The 18,434-nt window shown below is 42.5% G+C and overlaps 1 protein-coding gene across 5 annotated transcripts in view; it reads right to left on the reverse strand.

The window, feature by feature from the left end:
* Window positions 1–663: 663 nt before the first annotated feature.
* The window catches only part of MYZAP (myocardial zonula adherens protein), a 67,272-nt gene continuing 49,501 nt past the window's right edge, over window positions 664–18,434 (reverse strand). For 4 of the 5 annotated variants that reach the window (XM_071568382.1, XM_071568381.1, XM_071568384.1 and 1 more), the window contains exons 11-13: window positions 14,677–14,760; window positions 14,146–14,246; window positions 10,225–12,756 (exon numbers count right to left, since the gene is read on the reverse strand). In XM_071568382.1, coding sequence (XP_071424483.1) covers window positions 12,654–12,756; window positions 14,146–14,246; window positions 14,677–14,760 — 288 coding nt within the window. In that variant the 3' untranslated portion in view covers window positions 10,225–12,653. Of the gene's footprint in view, window positions 3,834–4,758; window positions 4,982–5,604; window positions 6,283–10,224; window positions 12,757–14,145; window positions 14,247–14,676; window positions 14,761–18,434 lie in introns of those variants that run through there. The other variant, XM_071568385.1, reaches the window with a different exon arrangement.

Raw genomic sequence — 18,434 nt, forward strand, 5'->3', positions numbered from 1 at the left:
TCTGCAGGCCCCATTTCCTCCACACAGGTGCTTGCAGCTTACTGATTTTTTTGGGAAAACTACTTAGAAGTAGGCCACAAGCCATCAGATAGAAACCTTCTAACAGGACTCTAAAAACCAGGAAAAGCTTATGTTTCTACCCCTAGTTACTCTTACAGTTCCTCTAAAATAATTAAGTAGAGGAACATTCAAGTCTTTCTTCCTTCAAGTGTTATTTCCTAAATACTTGGCATAAAATTTCAGGTGGCTAAACCCTCTAGATCACATTATCACCACAGCTGGCAAGCCAGTTCTCTCCCTCAGGAAAGTTACAGCTGCAAACAAAGTACTTTGGTGGATCAGGTACTCCCAACAATTCAGAAATCAAGGGACTGCAGGTGCTGCTGCACAGATCCTGCCTCACATGCTACAGCTCTCTGACTCTCAGGACACCACTTGAATTCTGCCTCTGTGCCATCTCTCTGACCTGCAAAATTGGCCAGCTTTAGGTCTTAAGAGTCTTTTCTTACCCATCTGCATTCCCAAAAGTTTTCTTTCCCTACGTGGCAATTTATTTCCTAACTCCATCTCCAGTGTTTTCCTCGTGAAGTACTGGGGCAAAAGAGTTCCAATCTTCCTCCAAATTTTACATGATCAAAACAAAACATTATTCACACAAGGAACTTCACAAACATAATATCAATTCTTTACTTTCACTGTGTTAACAGCCCGTTCCAATATAACAGTCCACTCTCGGAACAGGGAGCACGATTCTCAACTTGCAATGTACATTTCGAAATGTTCTGGAACTGGAAAACAGTGAAATACACAACAGCAATATCATCTTCAATCAGAAACTTATTTCAGTATGACCAAACCATTCCACGATTTGTCCTTTATTATCCAACAAATCATTCTATGATCCTCTTATTCTCTAACCTTTTACAAACTTCTGGATTACACATCCTCCTTAACATGGGACTCTCTTTACACGTGACTCTGCTTTCTTTTCACAGAATCTTAATTCAAAGTGCAAACTTGTTGCTCAGAACCAATAACCTCCCCAAGAAAGCCTCCAGGTTTAGCAGTAATAAAAAACTTACTTACAATTCATCCCTTGAACTTGGGTTTGTATTCAAACAGCACTCTTCCACAAAGACTCAACACTGTGCTGAGCAGCTGCTAATTGTTTAACAAGCACACATAATGCACTTCACCTGTTACCACAGTGATTTACACGCCCCACTGCTTAAGGGTGAAGGTTGCCCATTCAAGGGATCACTTTGGCAGAGGTCCAACATGCTGAATGCTCTCTAAATAAAGACTAAAAAAGCCTCTTCTTCACTAAGTTCAGAGAGCAGAAGTGTTAACAGCACAAGGAAAGAGCTCAGTTTTAGTTAGTGCAAGCGATGGTCAGCAGAAACCCATGCTGAGATAGATTTCAGTCCTGTAGAGAACAGATCCCTGCTGTGCAGCTTTGGGTGGATTCCTTCAGCACAGAAAAGCCAGCACCGAGAAAACTCACAGAGCATCTTAAAAGGTGTGAGAGCACAGCCAGTATAGGGTGATGATCCTGAGAAGGGAACAACCTGGAAGTGGCAGCTTGTGCTTCGTGCAACAGCAAAGGGGAAAGCCACTACACTCTGCTTGTCCTTCAGCGGCACAGACTGCAGTGAGCAGGGGGCAAGATGCAGCCAGACAAGCAGGTGGTAGCATGGACAGCATTGGTGTGAGAGATGGGCTGCATCTACAAGGGAGGAGCCCTCCTCTGGCCTGTGTTCTGGCTGAACAGAAACAGATGCTACTGGAGATCAACGTGACTGGCTGAAAACATGCCAAAAAATTGTGCTGACAAAGGCAAGGGAAGGTGAGAAGCTGGAAGGATGAAGAGGGAGCACAGAAAGAGAGGAGGGGAAAACAGAAAAAGGTGGTGAAAAGGTCAGAAGGCCTGGAAGTGGCAAACATCTGCAGTCTGAACCAAAATGGGAAATACGAAAGGAAAGCCTCAGTAGGAGGGCCGCTGTGGCTAAAATACAAAGACATTCACCTGTCTGTGAGATATTCCAAGGACTGAGGTACGTAGGAAGTGCCCAAGTGCACAGCTGGTACTTAGATGGAGTTCCAGAAAACAAGGTAAGACGGCAGTGGCAGGAGGATCCATGACACAGGGGAAGAAGTCAAACTCAGACACAGGCAACAATGTCATATGAAAGGGAATGGATGGTGCAGCAGATGAATTTGGTTTATGACAGGAGGTTAAGTCTAATAAGAATAAGGGAAGAGCAGATGACAAGAAGCCAGTGAACAATGACAACATGAAGACTGTGAAAGGAAAGGGTACAGATGACCTAGTCCAAAAATACCACACATCAGCTTAGCAGCAGTTCCACCTGTCAAACTGCAGTGCCACAGGGACTGCCTGGGAGAGCTGGTGGAGCATTTGGGAGAGAGTTATTGCCTGCTACTGAAGTGCTGAACGCACTCAAGAAGTGGCAGAGACCCCCCTTTCTCCATTTCTAGGTAATATCATGTAGCTTTTTGAATGACCTGCAGCTGAAGCATCCTTAACTTCCAGAGACACCATTCCTGCAGCAATATGTACACATCCAGGGACAGCTCTGCACACACAGCTGCTGCATCTTGGAAAACTGGTGCTGCCAGGCTAAACAAAGGATCACTGAGCTTTGTTTTTTTGGAACTGAAGTCAAACTAGGCTTGGAATATTCTAGTCAACAGTGGAATATCATTGTGAAATGTTCTCAGATGTGTTCCTGATCTTTCAAAAAGTCACATTAAAATGCAGAAAATGTTATTGTAAGGAAAACTGGTATTTATCTTCAAAGAACAGCTGAAACTTAAAAATACACAGAACACTTTCTCCAAGAAAACCAGAGGGTGGATCCCTTAATTTACATTATGAAAAAATAGTATTTCAAAATATGAAAGCAGTGTACAAAAATAAGGAAAAACTTCCAAATCTTTAATAAAACTATTAAAGTCTTCAGATTAACCTGATCTCTTGATGTGCTTTGTCATGATAAACAAAAATAAAACAGCAGAGTCCCTTAAAGCCCAAACACAATTTGAGTTACAAAATAACCTGGAATTCTCAGCTATTTACAATATAAGGGCTGAAAGTGTTACTTTAAGGTGCAGGCACAGAAACAAGTTCTTGTGTGGTAAGAAACTGACTTACAGCCTGAGGATCGTGCATTTAATTGTAGCTGTCTGGGTATGTATTTTCACAAGGTAAAAGCAAGATAATATTAAATAGGTAAAAGAAGTATCTCACATTTATACAAGACAAGAGCTTTCAATCACATGAGCAGTTCAGAGGCACCGTATCTTCCTTCATGGACGTGTGTGCCAGTGCCCTTTGCAATCACACTTCTGCACAGAAGAAACCTTCTCTTGTAGATGACCCATCACAGCCTGCAAAAGGGCATTAGAGAGCTCACTTTACTTAAGCTGAAAACTGTGGGGCATTCCACAAGGATTAACTGCCCCAAGTGCTCAAAAAAAAGTTCCCAAATTACACTCAGGTTACCACTAAGTGACATGTACATTTATGAGGTTTACATTGAACCCTTCCCGTAGCTGTAATGTGAAAATTTTAAGAAAAAAATTACTAGATCAAGTATTCCCAATATTCATGTTTGGGTTTTAGGAAGTACTGCACAGTTACATGGCTCATCCTCAGGCATCCCTTCTTGAATTCAGTCCTCTGCTGAAAAATAATCTTCATCTCTCACTTCTCTGTACTGCATTGAGGCCTCCCCCTCTGGTTCAAACCTGACCATTTTTATATTCAGTCTCTCTGCAAGCTTCTGCGCTGCAAGCTTGGCTTGCATTGCCTGTGTAAGAAAAAAAAGGACACAAGTTAGAAAAAGATTCATTTGCCATTGTCATGAAAAACTACTATACTGAAGTTTAAACTTGACATCATATCAGTAATTCCAGAGTGGGCTTAATTAAAAGTTTTAGTAACTAGCAGACAAATTTCAGGTTTCTTTTCACATTTATACATAACTGAACTATTAATATTTGACAACCCCTTTCTAAGATTAAAGATCCCCCATGTGGCAGCTCTCACCTGTGATACACCAATGTCAGTTCTAACAGAACAGAATCAGTCCACAAAAGAGACCAACTGTGCACAGTAACCAGGTAGCAAAAACAAGGTTTGGCTTTCAGCAACCTCAGCAAAGAATGCCTCCATTTTCCAAATAAATTACCACCCTTAAAGATTAAGAAATTAGCAAGTGCTTTTAAAACAATAAGCAGCAACAAACACTTTTACAATAGTGTCTAATTTAAACATTAGCTTCACACTATCTGGATAAGTTAAAATCCATTACATTGGAATTTGAAGAACCTCAGAACTGGGATTCTTCAGACACAGCATAAAGAAAGGCAAACACAGATACCAGCATGTTATAAGAATAACAAATACTGTCAGGCCTTCATTTACGCAGGTGCCAAAAACTCTTCAGAGACTTACAGGCAAGGTATACATTTCCATGTCTAGTTAGAGGTGAAGTGAGTACAGTCAGGTTAGCACATCAACACACAAAGACTGTGTTCAATGTAGGAATAACAGTTTCAGAAAGCATTAACACATTCTTTAATTATGTCATTAAAAGAATCAAATGCAAGACAAAGTGCCTTTCCTCAAAGTCTGCCCATCTCAAGTCATTACCATGAAAAGATTCCTTTATCTTTCCTTTTCCAGGAGAGATCCTGGTGATGTACTTTTCAGACCAAACAGTAAATTCATACCTCATAAGCTTCTTTTTGCTGTATCTGAATTGCTATGGACTCCTCTATGGGTAACAGCTTAGCAGGGGAGTGGTGAAGGGGTGGCAGTCGAGCTGCTGTGATATCATCCAAATGTTTCTTATCTCTGAGCCGTCTTTCTTCAGCAGTAACTGGGGAGCCAAGTCCCCCAGGGGACCGGCTGGCTGAGGAACTATGAGATGATCCACTTTGCTCCCCTGATAATCTGAAAGACATAACACACCCAAGCTGTGACCCAAATTTGCAGCACAAGGTTGAACAACTTCTGTTCCAAAACATATTTTTAACACCTAAGAGTTGAAATCTGAAATACCGTTGAGAACATACACAAATAAAAAATATGCAGCACTCATTAAAACTAAAACTATTTCTCTGTAGAGAAACAATATAAGTTACTCCTGATAGAGAACAAAAGAGGTATGGCAATTAATTAGCAAGTAGCAATGCTTTGGGAGCCATATGAAGTACAAACTGCTATGAGTACAGACAATGTGAACTGTAATTTCCCTGGAAGTGTAGGAAAAGCAAAACACTTCCTGCTGTTAAAGTTCTACACATTCTAGAATTGATCCACCAGAGAGTTTTGCCATTTGCCTAATAGTTTTGCAGCTTAAGCTATGAAATTCCATGAAGATTCATGAATTAGACCACTGCTCAATACTGACATTCTGTGGCACTCAAGGAGCCAACATATGAACCCCTCATGTGTCATAAGACTTTAAATCCCTTTAATCATCACTCTAAAGCCATCATGCTTATTCTGTAGCATTTCCAGTTTTATACACATCAAGTCCCTCACAAAAGGTTTTCCTATCCCATTATACTTACGCATTTGTTTTAAATTTGCTTTTCTTTATGACTGGGTTCCTGGCTCGAGCCTCTAGAACTTCAATATAATGTGGTGTCTTGGGATAGAGGCTTCCAAATACATTGCCCTTATGTTTTGCCACATTCTGTTCTTTTTCCAGTGTTTTTTCACTGTTATTTCCATCTACAATTGTAATTTTCTGAAAGGCATCAACCAACGTGTCTTTGCTGTTGTCCAGAGCAGTTGTGCTTTCTGCACCACCCTCAGTATTGCTCTGAGAGACCTGCTGATCATTTTTCAGATGACTGCCCATGGCTGACGTGGAGACAACTTCACTGAAATGATTCTGATCTTTTGTAGCAATCTTTACTTCATCATTTTTCCTCTGAGTCCTTTGAGTTTCCAAGGCTGTACCTGTGGCATCTTCCTCAATACATTCTGTCTCCTGCCCTTTGCAAGAAATCTCAGAAATATCTTCAGAGTTTTCATTAAAGACTGAGAAATTTTCACAGTTCAGTGTGTCCTGGTTTTCCTGTTTACTTGTATTAATCTCCTGTTTTGCCTGGAACTCCAACCTGACAGCAGACAACAGCTCAGCTGTCCTGGCTCGTTCTTCCTCTTGCAAAATGGCAAGCCTCAGCTTTTCAGCAAAATCAGAGATCTTCTTACCCTTATCTGGAAGCCTAGAAATGAACTTCCTAAGAAAAACAAAAAATAAATTAACAGGGTATAAACAATCTTATTTCAACCTGAGATACAGAAGCGTTTTATTAGGGCAGCCAATGGGACAGGTTTTACATTTACCAGCTTCTCATTTACACATCAGACTCCTGAAACGTGAAGATGCAAAGCAGGTGCAGTAACCACGTGTGGTCACTGAGTGACTCACAGAACCATGGAATGGTGTGGGTTGGAAGGGACCTTGAAGGTCATCTCGTTCCAACCCCCTTCCACTTTTCCAGGCTGCTCAGAACTCCATCCAGCCTGTCCCTGAACACTCCCAGGGATGGGGCAGCCACAGCTTTCCTGGCAAACCTGTGCCAGGGCTTGTCCCCCCCCTCACAGGGAAGCGTTTTACCCCAATAGCCCATCTAACCCGACTCTCGGCCAGCGTGACCCCCCTGCCCCTTGTTCTGCCACCCCACGCCCTTGCCGTCTTGCTCCATCTTTCCTGTCGGCCTCTTCAAATATAGGAAGGCCACAATTATGTCACCCGGGAACCCTCCCTTCCCGGGGCTGACCACCTGCAGTTCCCCCCGCCCTCCCTCACAGCCCAGCCGCGCCCTGCCCTGCCCGCGGGGCCGCACGGACAGCACGGCCCGAGCCCTGCCCGCACTCTGGTCCCCCACCGGTCGGCCAGCAGGCGCTCCTGCCGCCGCAGCATGTCCCGCAGCTCGGGCAGCGCCCGCCCGCGCAACGCCGCTCCGGCCGCCATCGCCGCCCGCCCGCCTGCCCCGGCCGCCACACGGGCGCCGCCATGCTGCCGGAAGTGACGGCGCGGCGGCGGGGCCCGGTCCGGCGGGAACGCGAAGCCGAGTCGGCCCCTCAGGGGCGCGGCAGTGCGGCCTTCGTGGGGGCTGCGGGTGCTCCGGCCGGCCCGGGACAGGGGCTGGGGGGCTCAGCCCGGCACGGCAGCTCCAACACCGCGGAAAAGCACCTGGAGCGCTGTGTTTGTTTCTGGGACCTCTCTGACATCTTTCAGCGATTTTTTCTGGGGGGCAGCAGTTCTGGAGATTCTGATTCTTTCCCCTTCCCACACTCAACTGGTGTCTTTATGTCTGAGTGTTTTTGACACCTTTTTACTGTGGAAATCAATAAAATCTGAAAATATTTTTCTTTTCTGCAGAAATAAACTATTACAGAAATTTCTGTTATCTTTCTAAGTTTTTTTTACGCCATTGTGCTGTGAAAATCGATAAACTCTGAAATTAATTATTTTTTTTCTACAGGTACAAACTATTAGGGCATTTCTGGTATCATTTTTGGATGATGTATAGGGCTTTAAAATCCAGGGGTTTCACCTTTCCTTACCTGTGTTATGCTACATTTATTATACTTTATTTTAAAATGCAATTACTTTTTGTTTTGAAATGCAAATCTTAGAATGGATATGTTAGAGGCATGTTTTTTCAGTGAATAATTAGCAAGGTTTGACTACAGGATCTGAAGGGTCACACGTGCCTGGCGGGCGGGTCCGGCAGCGCGAGGCTCATCCCGGAGTCACAGAACCCTTTCTGCAGAGACACGGCATTCCAGAGACAACTCCAGGAGTCACAGAGCCCTCCCTGCAGGAACAGCATCCCAGAGACAACTCCAGGAGTCAGGGAGCCCTCCCTGCAGGAACAGCATCCCAGAAACAACTCCAGGAGTCACAGAACCCTCCCTGCAGGAAGAGCATCCCAGAGACAACTCCATGAGTCAGGGAGCCCTCCCTGCAGAAACAACATCCCAGAAACAATTCCAGGCTCGAAGCAGAGGTGGGTTGTGTTCCTGAGCTCAGCCCTCTGAGCGAGCTCCAAAAGCCTCAGACTGAAGTGTCTCCCCTGTGCATGGCTTGGTGTTCCATGGATGAGAGACGTGCCTTCTCCTTGCATCCGAACAGCCTTTAGCAGAGTGACAATTCCTGTTCAGGACTCAAGGTTTGCTGTTCAGAGGTCTGGTAGAAGTGTTTACAGGACCTTTACTTTTTGACTTGTTCATGCACGATACAGAGACCGAGCACAGAGGTTCAGGCTGTGGTAACACCGACTCCAGACCTTCCAAGCACAGCACCCTCAGGAAGACACTCCATGGAGCAGTGAGGTGGTGGTGAGTGGTGGCTCCCTGGGGGCAGCTGACGGCTTTTCTAAGCCCATCCCAGTGGAGGTTTCTTGGTCCAAGCAATAGAGAGAAGGCACATTTCTCAGAGGCTCTTGGAGTGGCTGTTTTCTGAGCAGGATGAAGGCAAGCCCAGCCCGGAGAGACTGGAGGAGGAAGCGCTCCAAAATGTCCACCTGCCCTTTGTTTGTGCAGCTGGACAGCCCAGGGAAGGGCTGAGGGCCAGGGGAAATGGGATTAGGCAAGTAGGCAGCTACCTATGGAAAAAACACCACGGTCGGGGTGAGAACACCACGAGAGCATTTCACTGTCTGTTATGCACAACCTGGATCATCTCCTGTGGAAAATTCCTCAGGGAGTTCTGCCTAAAAGTTCAGGGAAGAGGAAAGCACTGAGTTTTTCTCACCAGGAGATCCCTGGCTGTTGAAGGACACAAGTTCTTTGAATTGCTGCCATTGTAATGCTGGGTTAAGTTATGCCATCTATGTAGCATTTCTTGTAGAAGGAACTCTTGATCCTGCTTTTCAGCCTTTCTCCTCTGCAGATAGGAGAAAGTGGGAAGGCTGGGCAAGGAAACAGCTTCTGCCTCTAGGGAAGTGGGAGTCTAGAAGGAGCAATCTCATTAGACCACTGCCCTGCAGTCACAAGATGTTCAGCTGCTTTATGACATGTACAGAAAAATAATGCCACTATTTACCAAAGGTTTCAGCTTATGTGCTAAACTGCATGCATAGAAAAAAACAGAGAAAAAATTAATTAAGTGCTGGAATCATGACTGATCATTCTGTACCTCTACCATTCTCCAAATCTGTATTGGTTTAAAGTTATTGGGAAGAAATATTGCTCATCTTTACCTTGAGCTGCTACCACCTTCTTGTCTTGCGTTCCTTCCATGCTGCAGTGCTTGAGGGCCTTAACTCAGGTCTCTTAAGCACATTTCTTCTTTTACACAGGCAAATAGCCCCAGGTGCTGAACAGGAATGAAATAAAACATAAGTGGAATGAAACTCTCAGCATGTACATCTCTATTCTATGGAGCAGGGATTTCCCGTGCAGAACTGCAGACTTAATGCAGAGAGAACTTACTTCTCATCTGTCCACATCTAAAAGTCTTCAGATGTCAAAACAAAAAGTGCTTAAAGCTCTCTGAAAAGTATCCAACTCCTACAACCCCATGTTGTAGGTTCAGCACCAAGCACTGCTGATCTCTACAAGATTTTATGAGGTCCTGTTGGCAATCTGTGCTGAATGCAGATGCCTGGGGAAGCACTTTTGAGTAAAGAACTTCGCAGTCTTCATCTGAGCATTGCAAACCTGTGATTTGTCATGTTTGCATGACCTCTTCTTATTTAGTTGACATACAGATTGCTTTATTGTGACAGTCTTAAAAATAAATCTCTATTATCAGTGAGTGGATATAAACTGTAAATAAAGATGGGCCACAGCCATCCCAGCCTCATCCTGCTGAAGCCTGGAGAGCATCATCCCAGATGCATTCAGATGTTATCTGTGGGATCTGAAGCTGCTGGGGTTTTTTTTGCAAGAGCTGTTCTACCCACTTCTTGTTTATCCTGTGCGAGTCAATAGTTCTTTATTTCATGAAAGAGTTCATCTACTTTGTTACTTGGCTTTGAGGAGGAGTCTTTAGCAAGGGAGTGCCTTCCTGTTCTCAAGAGCTCGTCTGCCAAAGGAAACACCGACAGGAACATCGAGGCTCCACTTTGCATCCTCACATGTTTTGAACAAACAAGGTTATGCAGAGTAACAGTTTGCAACGTTTTGAGGTAGGTTTATTCCTAAATGACTGTGGACACAACAGAATAGCAAGTTTAAATACAGCATTTATTGCAATTTATCCTTTTCATGTCCTACGTACAGGATCTATTAAAAGCATACAATGTAATGCAGTATTTATACAGCATATATGAAAACTGTATCCCAAAATACTTTCCAGAGTATCTGGAATAAATCCCAAAAGAATACTTGTCATGGTACAAATGTAGTCATACAATTGACTTACATTTAATGCACTTTCTGGGACCTTTCTATATGGCTTTTATTGCTGTTTATGGAAATTTTAGTAGTTTCTATAGTACTAATTAACCCCATCTCAAATTGACAAAATTTATACAGAAGTGTTACAGTCTTTTCAGTCAGATTTGTTATTATCTATGCTAGTTTACATTGCTGCTGGTTTGACTACAAAGCTCTACATTTTCATGGAACACAGTCATATAAATACAGTTCCTCTCCTGTTCCTTTAGACCAGAAATCCAATCAAATGATGGTCATCCAGCTTAAAATACAGCATGCACTTCAGTTCTTATTGGGTTTAGAAAAAAATACTATACTTCATCAAACAGTCAAGACAGAATTTACACGGAAATCTTTTACAGTAAAAACTTAAGGCCTTGCTGCAGTCTTGGTAAAGTCTTGAGCAGATTTTCGTAATTTTGCAAGTCTCAGAGTTAAAGTAGCTCTTGGTATTTTCAGAGGAGATTCTCTATCAAAATAGAATGAACTTCCTTTTAAAGTCCATGTCAAACCAGCATTTTGATACATATCCTGCCCTCTCCTACCATTCACTGAGCACCTCACAGTTACCAGGTTCTGTTTTCCAAGTTCTGGCCAAAACAGAAGGATAAAGGATTTTCACTTATTTAAACTTGGTTATTATCTTTTCCAACAACATGCATTTCCTTTTATCTAAAAAATACCACTTCCATCCATTTACCTTAAGTTTGAAGGTAACTTTTACAAACCCTAGTTCAGAATTAAATTCCTGAAATATAGAGGGATTATTTGGGCACATAAATGCTAAAAGACATTACGTGACAACCTAAAGTTGCATCCCTAATGGACATTGCTATACCAGATGGGATTAGTTTTTAGTGTCTTTCTCTTCAAAAAACAGACGCTGTACAAATATTTACTGTTATCGGCCACTAGATGGGGATACGATGCCACAGGCACCGAGTTGATCCGTGAAATCGGAGCTGAGCCCTTATTCATCATCTTCTGGGTTCAATATGAGGTCAATATTATTATTTTAAATACAACTTTAGTAAGTGTACTTGATTTGAATAGACTTGCATTAGACTGGATATAAAAGCAGTCCCATTGTGGCCCTGTGGCAAGGTGAGTACCTCCTGGGACTGACTGAATGAAAGAACAATACTGATCATACAAAGCTTAAATTGTTGGTTTTCTATAGTTACTGTAATTAAAATTTTAAAAGTCCTTCATTCATGTTAACAGAACTACAAGAAAACAGTCATAATTCACTAAGACTTCGAGATCAAAACAAGATGTAAAAAAATCCCTTATATATATTTAAATTACTTCAGTACTAGATACAGTAATTCCTGCTGCTACTTTGTAGCCAAGGATAGGCTTTTAAGTGCTTTGGAAAAAAATTACTCAAACGCCAAAGCCCTGATTCCGAATTGCTGTTGCTGTAGGAATTGCAGGGACTGCTGCACTTGCAGTTACCAAAATTGTTTGATGGAAACTGCTTCCTCAGATGGAAAAGTAAATAAATAAGGTGTCAGGGGTTTTCCTACCCAGTTGCTATTGAATGTATCACCAATGGCCACTCTATCCCATGACTGAGGAAGTGCAAACCGGTGCCTCAGTCCAACAAAGCAAATTCCATTATGATCTGCTCTATCGGTTACTATTTTGAGCAACAAACACAACACTCATCTGCACTGTGGAGGGGAGTGTTTGGCACAGCCCAGCTGCATCTCTCCCTTGCAGCAAAAGCGTGGGGGGCACAGTGAGCTGCTGCCGGGGCAGAGCCCTGACTGTGCCAGGCCTGTGGGAGGCGTGGGCTGCCCTCGGGCTGGGCACAGACACAGCAGGAGCTGCCACAGCCATGCCCTCTGCCAGTGCAGCTTCAGGTAGTGCTGGCAACAGAATATATAGAGCTTCATTACACAAACAGAATGACGACACAACTGAAGAAAACAAAAACTGTACAGCTGTACAACTCCTTCCTTGTAAGCACCTGACATGGCACGCTCACTGCACAGCTGCTGCAGGGGCAGCATGTGCTGCCTCACTCACCCCTCCTTCACAGTCAACGCCAGTAGTAACTTCAGATAAAAGTTACTAAAAAGCTGCTTTCAGGATAAATTTAGCAAGACTCCATGCTGTTGTTCTTCTCTATGAATTGATAAGAATTTATCTAATCAAGCTGCAAAGACGCAAGATATCTGCTCATATTTGGAAAGCACAGGCACTCGACTGCTCAAGATGTGCTGTTCTTTGTGCTGAATTCCAACACCCTCTTGAACGGCGTGTACGTCCTCACCGGCCTCGGGCTCTCGGGACCTCTGTGCTCAGGACTTGGGCTGGCAGAGAGAGAAGAAAAAAATCTTACAGAGGGTAAATCTTACAGCTGGGCTCAAAATGCCATGGCAATGAAGTTGTGCTCTGTTTTGATAATGACAGGCTAAAATTAATCACTGTATTTGGGATGTTCCATAATTCTTTTCTATAATGCCACAAGGAATATTTAATAAAAACTGTGGCAGATACTGGCACGTTTACATGCAGGCAATTGCTGCAGTGGAATGTCCAGCAATAAAGTTACTAGGACTAAGGGTCCCACAACAAAAAAAGACAGCAATATACATTTTAGAACACAATTATGAACAGAACAGCAATTCCATGAAATTTAAACTGCACAGAAGTACATTTTCACATAAACCTCTGAAATAGAAAAAAAATTAGATAAGTAGGGCCTGTGCTTACATAACAAAGAGGACCCAGAAAAGACAACAAAGATAGGTTTCTGTTGACAGCCTGAGTGAAAAACACTGTTTTAAGGTGTCAAAACACATGCAATCGAAATATGCTCTAGGCCAAACTCTGAAATGAGTTTCTTTTAAATTATTAAGGAAATTTTAGTTCGGTTGCCGATTTCCAATCAGCTTAATGACTTTATATGCTCATTTATAGTCCTCAAATGAAATGATTCAATTTGCAGGGCAGTTGGGATGAACAAGTTTACTTGTGGGTAGTAAAAATGATGTGCAGTGTTCCTCCTTATCTTACTATTTTGTTTTGTTTTGCCCTTCCCTGTGGTGACCTGGGGAGAAGCCTCAAGTGCAAGTCCCCAGCTGTGTTCCCAGGGCTCAGGGCAGCCCTGGGCAGTGCCCAGGGCAGAGGAAGGGGGGGCACAACTCCTGATCTCTACAAAGCCAGGCTGCAGAGCCACCACAGACCAGAGACAATGTTCTGCTGCAGGAATGGAAATGTCACTACATGGTTTACTTGGCATCTCCCACTCGGGCTAGGAGATGTCCAGGAATTGCTACAGCCCTACCCTGTTCCTGTCAGTGTGCCCTGCCCTTTGCAGTGGTCCTGGCACATCTCTGGGCACACACATGTGCACAAAGCCAGCCCTGCCCAGGCTCTGCTGCACTGGCAGCACACACAGTGCATCACTGTTCCCATATCTCACAGATTCAGGCTCTGACTGCCAGTTTTACTCCCTGCTTAAATCACATTACTGTAAATAACTGCTCCCCAAGGATTTGCAATATGTTTGCATCTTTAAAAAGAAATAATAAATCCTAAACCCTAAGTCACTGGAGTACACTACACCGAGGAGTGAAGTGCTTCTTTAAACTCCACAACCCACTTGAACAGTTTATTAGCAAAATGCTTTACTAATACAGCACCAATGAGAGACATTTTAGGGAATTTTCCTACAAACAAGCCAGAAAAGCAAATACCTGTATGGAAGATCACATTCTACACCAGTATCTCTGGTTTCTATACTGGTCTTGGGTTGGTTTTCCATTAAGTAGTCCAGTTTATCTTGTAATTCTTTATTCTGGAAAACAGTATTTTCATCACAAGTTTATTTTATTTAAATTATGTTAATTAAACAAGGAAATAAAATTGCACATTGCCTTTGCCCCACAAGAAATAATGTAAAAGTATTTATTGAAAAAATAAAGGAATCCTTAATCCTGGGAAAAAATACAAATTAAACCAACAATTTTATTCAAAAGCTTCTGGCTTAAGTCATTATAATACCCTTATAAAATTGTAAGTTAAAAAACTTATCAAGAAACTTGAGACTTTATTACATACATTCCTCATGTGACTGGTGATGTAGTTTAATTGCCATTTGAAGAACAGCAAATACATATAAATAAAATGTAAATATGCATGCAGATAACATTGGAGACAGAAGTTCAAATTTTATCTAGTTTCATAAAATAATCACAATAATATAAACTTAAAATGTAATGCCTTACCTCACATTCTAAGAAAGAGATTTTTTCTAAAAGTTGTATTATAAATAATTCCTTTTCTTTTACTTTCTTCTTTAGCATTTCAATCTATGAAGAAAAATCAAAGACATTTAGTCTGATGGGGCTGGAAAGAGGAGGAAGAAGACCTGGATACCACAGGAAGAAAACATGTTTAATTTTATTGTTCAGCAAGAACAGAATACCTTTAAGTTTCCACAAACTGCTTTTATCAAATTTAGTGGACTTTTACTAAAGTGAGTTCATTCTGTAGAACAGCTAAACTGAAATCAAGGAAAGTTCAGAATTTTTTCTTTTTTCCTGGAAGTCATCATGCTACATTGATATGCAAGAGAGACTATTTGTTAATACTTGGGTCAAATTTTCCAGGCACTCTCACCAGTCACATTTTAACTTTATATCTTAAAACCTGTCTTGTGAAAAAACACTGATAGCCACTTCCAAACCACCAGTGTAAAACCTTTCCAGGATGTCTGAAACATGATTAGTAGAAATATTCCGATCCTGCTAAAAGAGAGACTCAGGGTACAATAATGAAAACAGCAGCAGTACTATCACCCTTTCAACTAGATATTATAATATATTTAAACTAAAACACACAGAGCTATGCAAAATAATGAAGCAAAACAAATGCATCAATAAAACCAAAAAATGGAAAGTTATAACACCAACTGAACTTTAATTTAGTCTCCATGACCTGCAGTTACCATATCTCATTGACACAATGATCAGTTATTACTTGGGAGAGCTAAAATGTAAACACCATACAGTGTTTTCAGCTGGACAGTTTCAGAACACAGAAGTGCTGTCATCATCCATCCTTCTCAGAATCAGGTATTTCTCTTTTTTCTCTTTTAGTTTAAAGTGCCTGTGAAACTATCCATGTCATCTAAAGCTTTTATCATTTCAGTTTTCAACTTACAGAAACAAGAAGCTTGTGGCATTTTCAGAAAATCTTAGAACATATCTTGATTTTCATATTTAATTACAACTTTGTTTAATAGTATGGCTAAATTAAGTCAGCTGTGTCTTCACTGGTTCAGTAGCTTCAGTCCTGCCAATAAATTCCACTTCAGAAAAGATAAACTGTTCTTTTAGGACTTTCAAGTGGATCTTTTCTATTAATATTCTGTTCTCCTACTCTGCATACAAGGAAATAATAGTAACAGCGATAATCAGTGCAATGCAAAGAAGCCCAAAGTCAAGCACAGCTGTGTGAGCAGAGGAGGGCTTTGCCCTGGCACACAGCAATTCATGTTATTGAAAGTAATCAACCTCATCAGCTGCTTGGTCTGGTTTTCACATCAAACACAAAATATTTCTGTTTCCAAAGAAGTGATCAAATTATCTGTCACCCAAAAGCAAGACCAAACTCTTGTGTTTCACAGCCATTAAGTTTTATATTCGCTCTATGATACAAAGGTTCTAAGGCATGGAACAAACTCTGACAGTAACCATTATGTTTACCAGTCTGAGGTGCAAATAGATTTTTTGTAAGTTAAAATTAAACTTCTAGTTGTTTATTCTTCACATTGGCTACAGAGACACAAACTCCTGAAGGATGTTTTTGAGTTGTTTGAACTAGAACAGTCTGAAAGCAAAAATGGGCATGGACACCTTAAAATCTAACAGAGAATACAAAGAGGAAGATCTTGACAAACAGTTTCCTCCTGTTCCCAAACACAGAACTGAACTCCAAAAAGGTATTTTGTTGGTTGGGTGAGGCTGCTCTAAGGCCCAGCAGACTGACCCCTCCACAACAGCACTCCCTGCCTGACTGTGACGTGTTTACATGGTACACAGAACCCACCACACCAATCTCTTTGTCCTTTTTAAGAATGACACCAGATTTTTGAAATATGCCTTCTCTTCTGCAGACAATGTGGTTGTGCATCACCACATGCTCCAGGTCCCAGCCCAGCAGTAAAGCAGGAAGGTGTGGTTGGCCCAGGCAGATCACAGAAAGATAAGGCTGTCCTTGTGTAACATATAACACCTTTTGGTGGATCTTTCTAACACTGGGAACTCAAAGGCACAGTCACACAGACCAAGTACATTCCAGGAGAAATGAATTCAGCAGTGGCTAAAAGGGAAGGTGTTTCAGCACCAGGAAAGGAGTCCTGCAGTGCTGCTCCAGAGCACCCTGTGAGGCCACTGCAGGAGGAAAGCAGGGCCAGAAAGGAGCAGGAGTGCTGCATCCCCAGACATATGGCCAAGGAGCTGCCTCAGCAGCTACTGCAGTCCAAGGGCTGAAACAGGTGGTCTGACACAGATGACACAGCCAAGCACAGTAATTTACTATATAAAAAAGTTTATTTACTGAATAAGGACTTGAATACACATCATCTTATGCCATTAGCACCAGACCAGGAGTTAATAAACCTGATTTCATTAACCCTTGAGGTGATATGCCACAGAAAACCAGGAATAACTCTAAGAAATTATATTAATATATTAATCTATTAAATAAAAAAAAACCCAAAGCCCACAAATCCAGGTCTTGAAAGTATCTTTGCTTCAAGGAGCAGCATAAATCAGGAGAATGACTAGCAGATGACAGAGCAATCAATTTTGACTTCAGGTTGAATATAAGGTAAGGAGGCAGAGAGGAGAAGCAAGATAGGTCAAACACAATTCTGAACTCCAGGCCGGAGTGGTGGCCAGAACAGTCTGGTCAGAATGGTCAGAAACAAATCAGTGCAAGCCAAAGACTCTCAAATTCTGTGGACTGATTCATGTATCCAACTCATTTCTGGACTGGCTCCAGGATAAAATTATCGCTGAGATGTTCCTATGTTTTCTTTGGTCAATACCCAAGGCCTATACTGCCCCTCATCCTTGCTGTGTGTGCAGCCTTCAGCCCTTCAGCTCACTGCCAGCTCAGCAATGGGTGCCCAAATCTGGCTTTTGCATAACTCCCCTCTCAGATTTCTTCACCATTTTCTAAAAGGTCTATTCAGGTACATCCTTCAGCCTCTCTCTACCAACCTTCTCCAAAAGTGCCCAGATAGACTTTCCCTAACACTTAACTCCTAACCTGACTTGCATTGTTAGGACTCCACATTTCTACCAGTATTTCTAGAACCTTCATATCCACATTGAGCAGTCAAAAAAATTGCAACCTACTTAGAAATATCATTTATATGAATGACCCACTCACTCCTTTCAAGAAAGTTCTGCTAACAGTAAATACATGACTTCTGCCGCCCTGGGCCACAGTCACCCTTTTTTCTACCACTTCATTCTCTCTTACCTCCTCCACCCCATTGTATTCATTGCTCCTGCTTTCTCTTCTCCTGTTGGGAGACATCTGATTATTCCAGAACTGGGAAGGGAAAAGCTACAGGCCCCAGGCTACAGTTTGTAATTTATCAGGTTTGTGAGCAGCTGAGGGGCATCAGGAGCCCTTAGGCCACCCCAGGGGTGGGGAGCATTCCCACAGTGCCCCCGCAGTGAGAGAGATGTAATCCCTGGCTCAGGCAGCCACAGGCTGCTCATGGGAGCTCAGCCCCTCGGCTGCCCCACCTCAGTCCCTGGCACTTCATTGTCAGGCACAGGAAGGGCACCTGGTCCCCTCCTGCCCTGGCACGATCCAAGAAGTTCCCTGCAGACAGTGCTGGGTGTGCAGCTTGCATTTCACATACCCACAGCAATTTCTAATGGTCTGAATCAGCACATAAGGCCCCACACACAGTGTGAATCATCCTGGAGTTATCCACTGGCTCAGGATTGACATGGTCATG

The sequence above is a fragment of the Pithys albifrons genome, chromosome 13 (assembly GCF_047495875.1).
Source record: "Pithys albifrons albifrons isolate INPA30051 chromosome 13, PitAlb_v1, whole genome shotgun sequence".
Taxonomy (NCBI): Eukaryota; Metazoa; Chordata; class Aves; order Passeriformes; family Thamnophilidae; genus Pithys; species Pithys albifrons.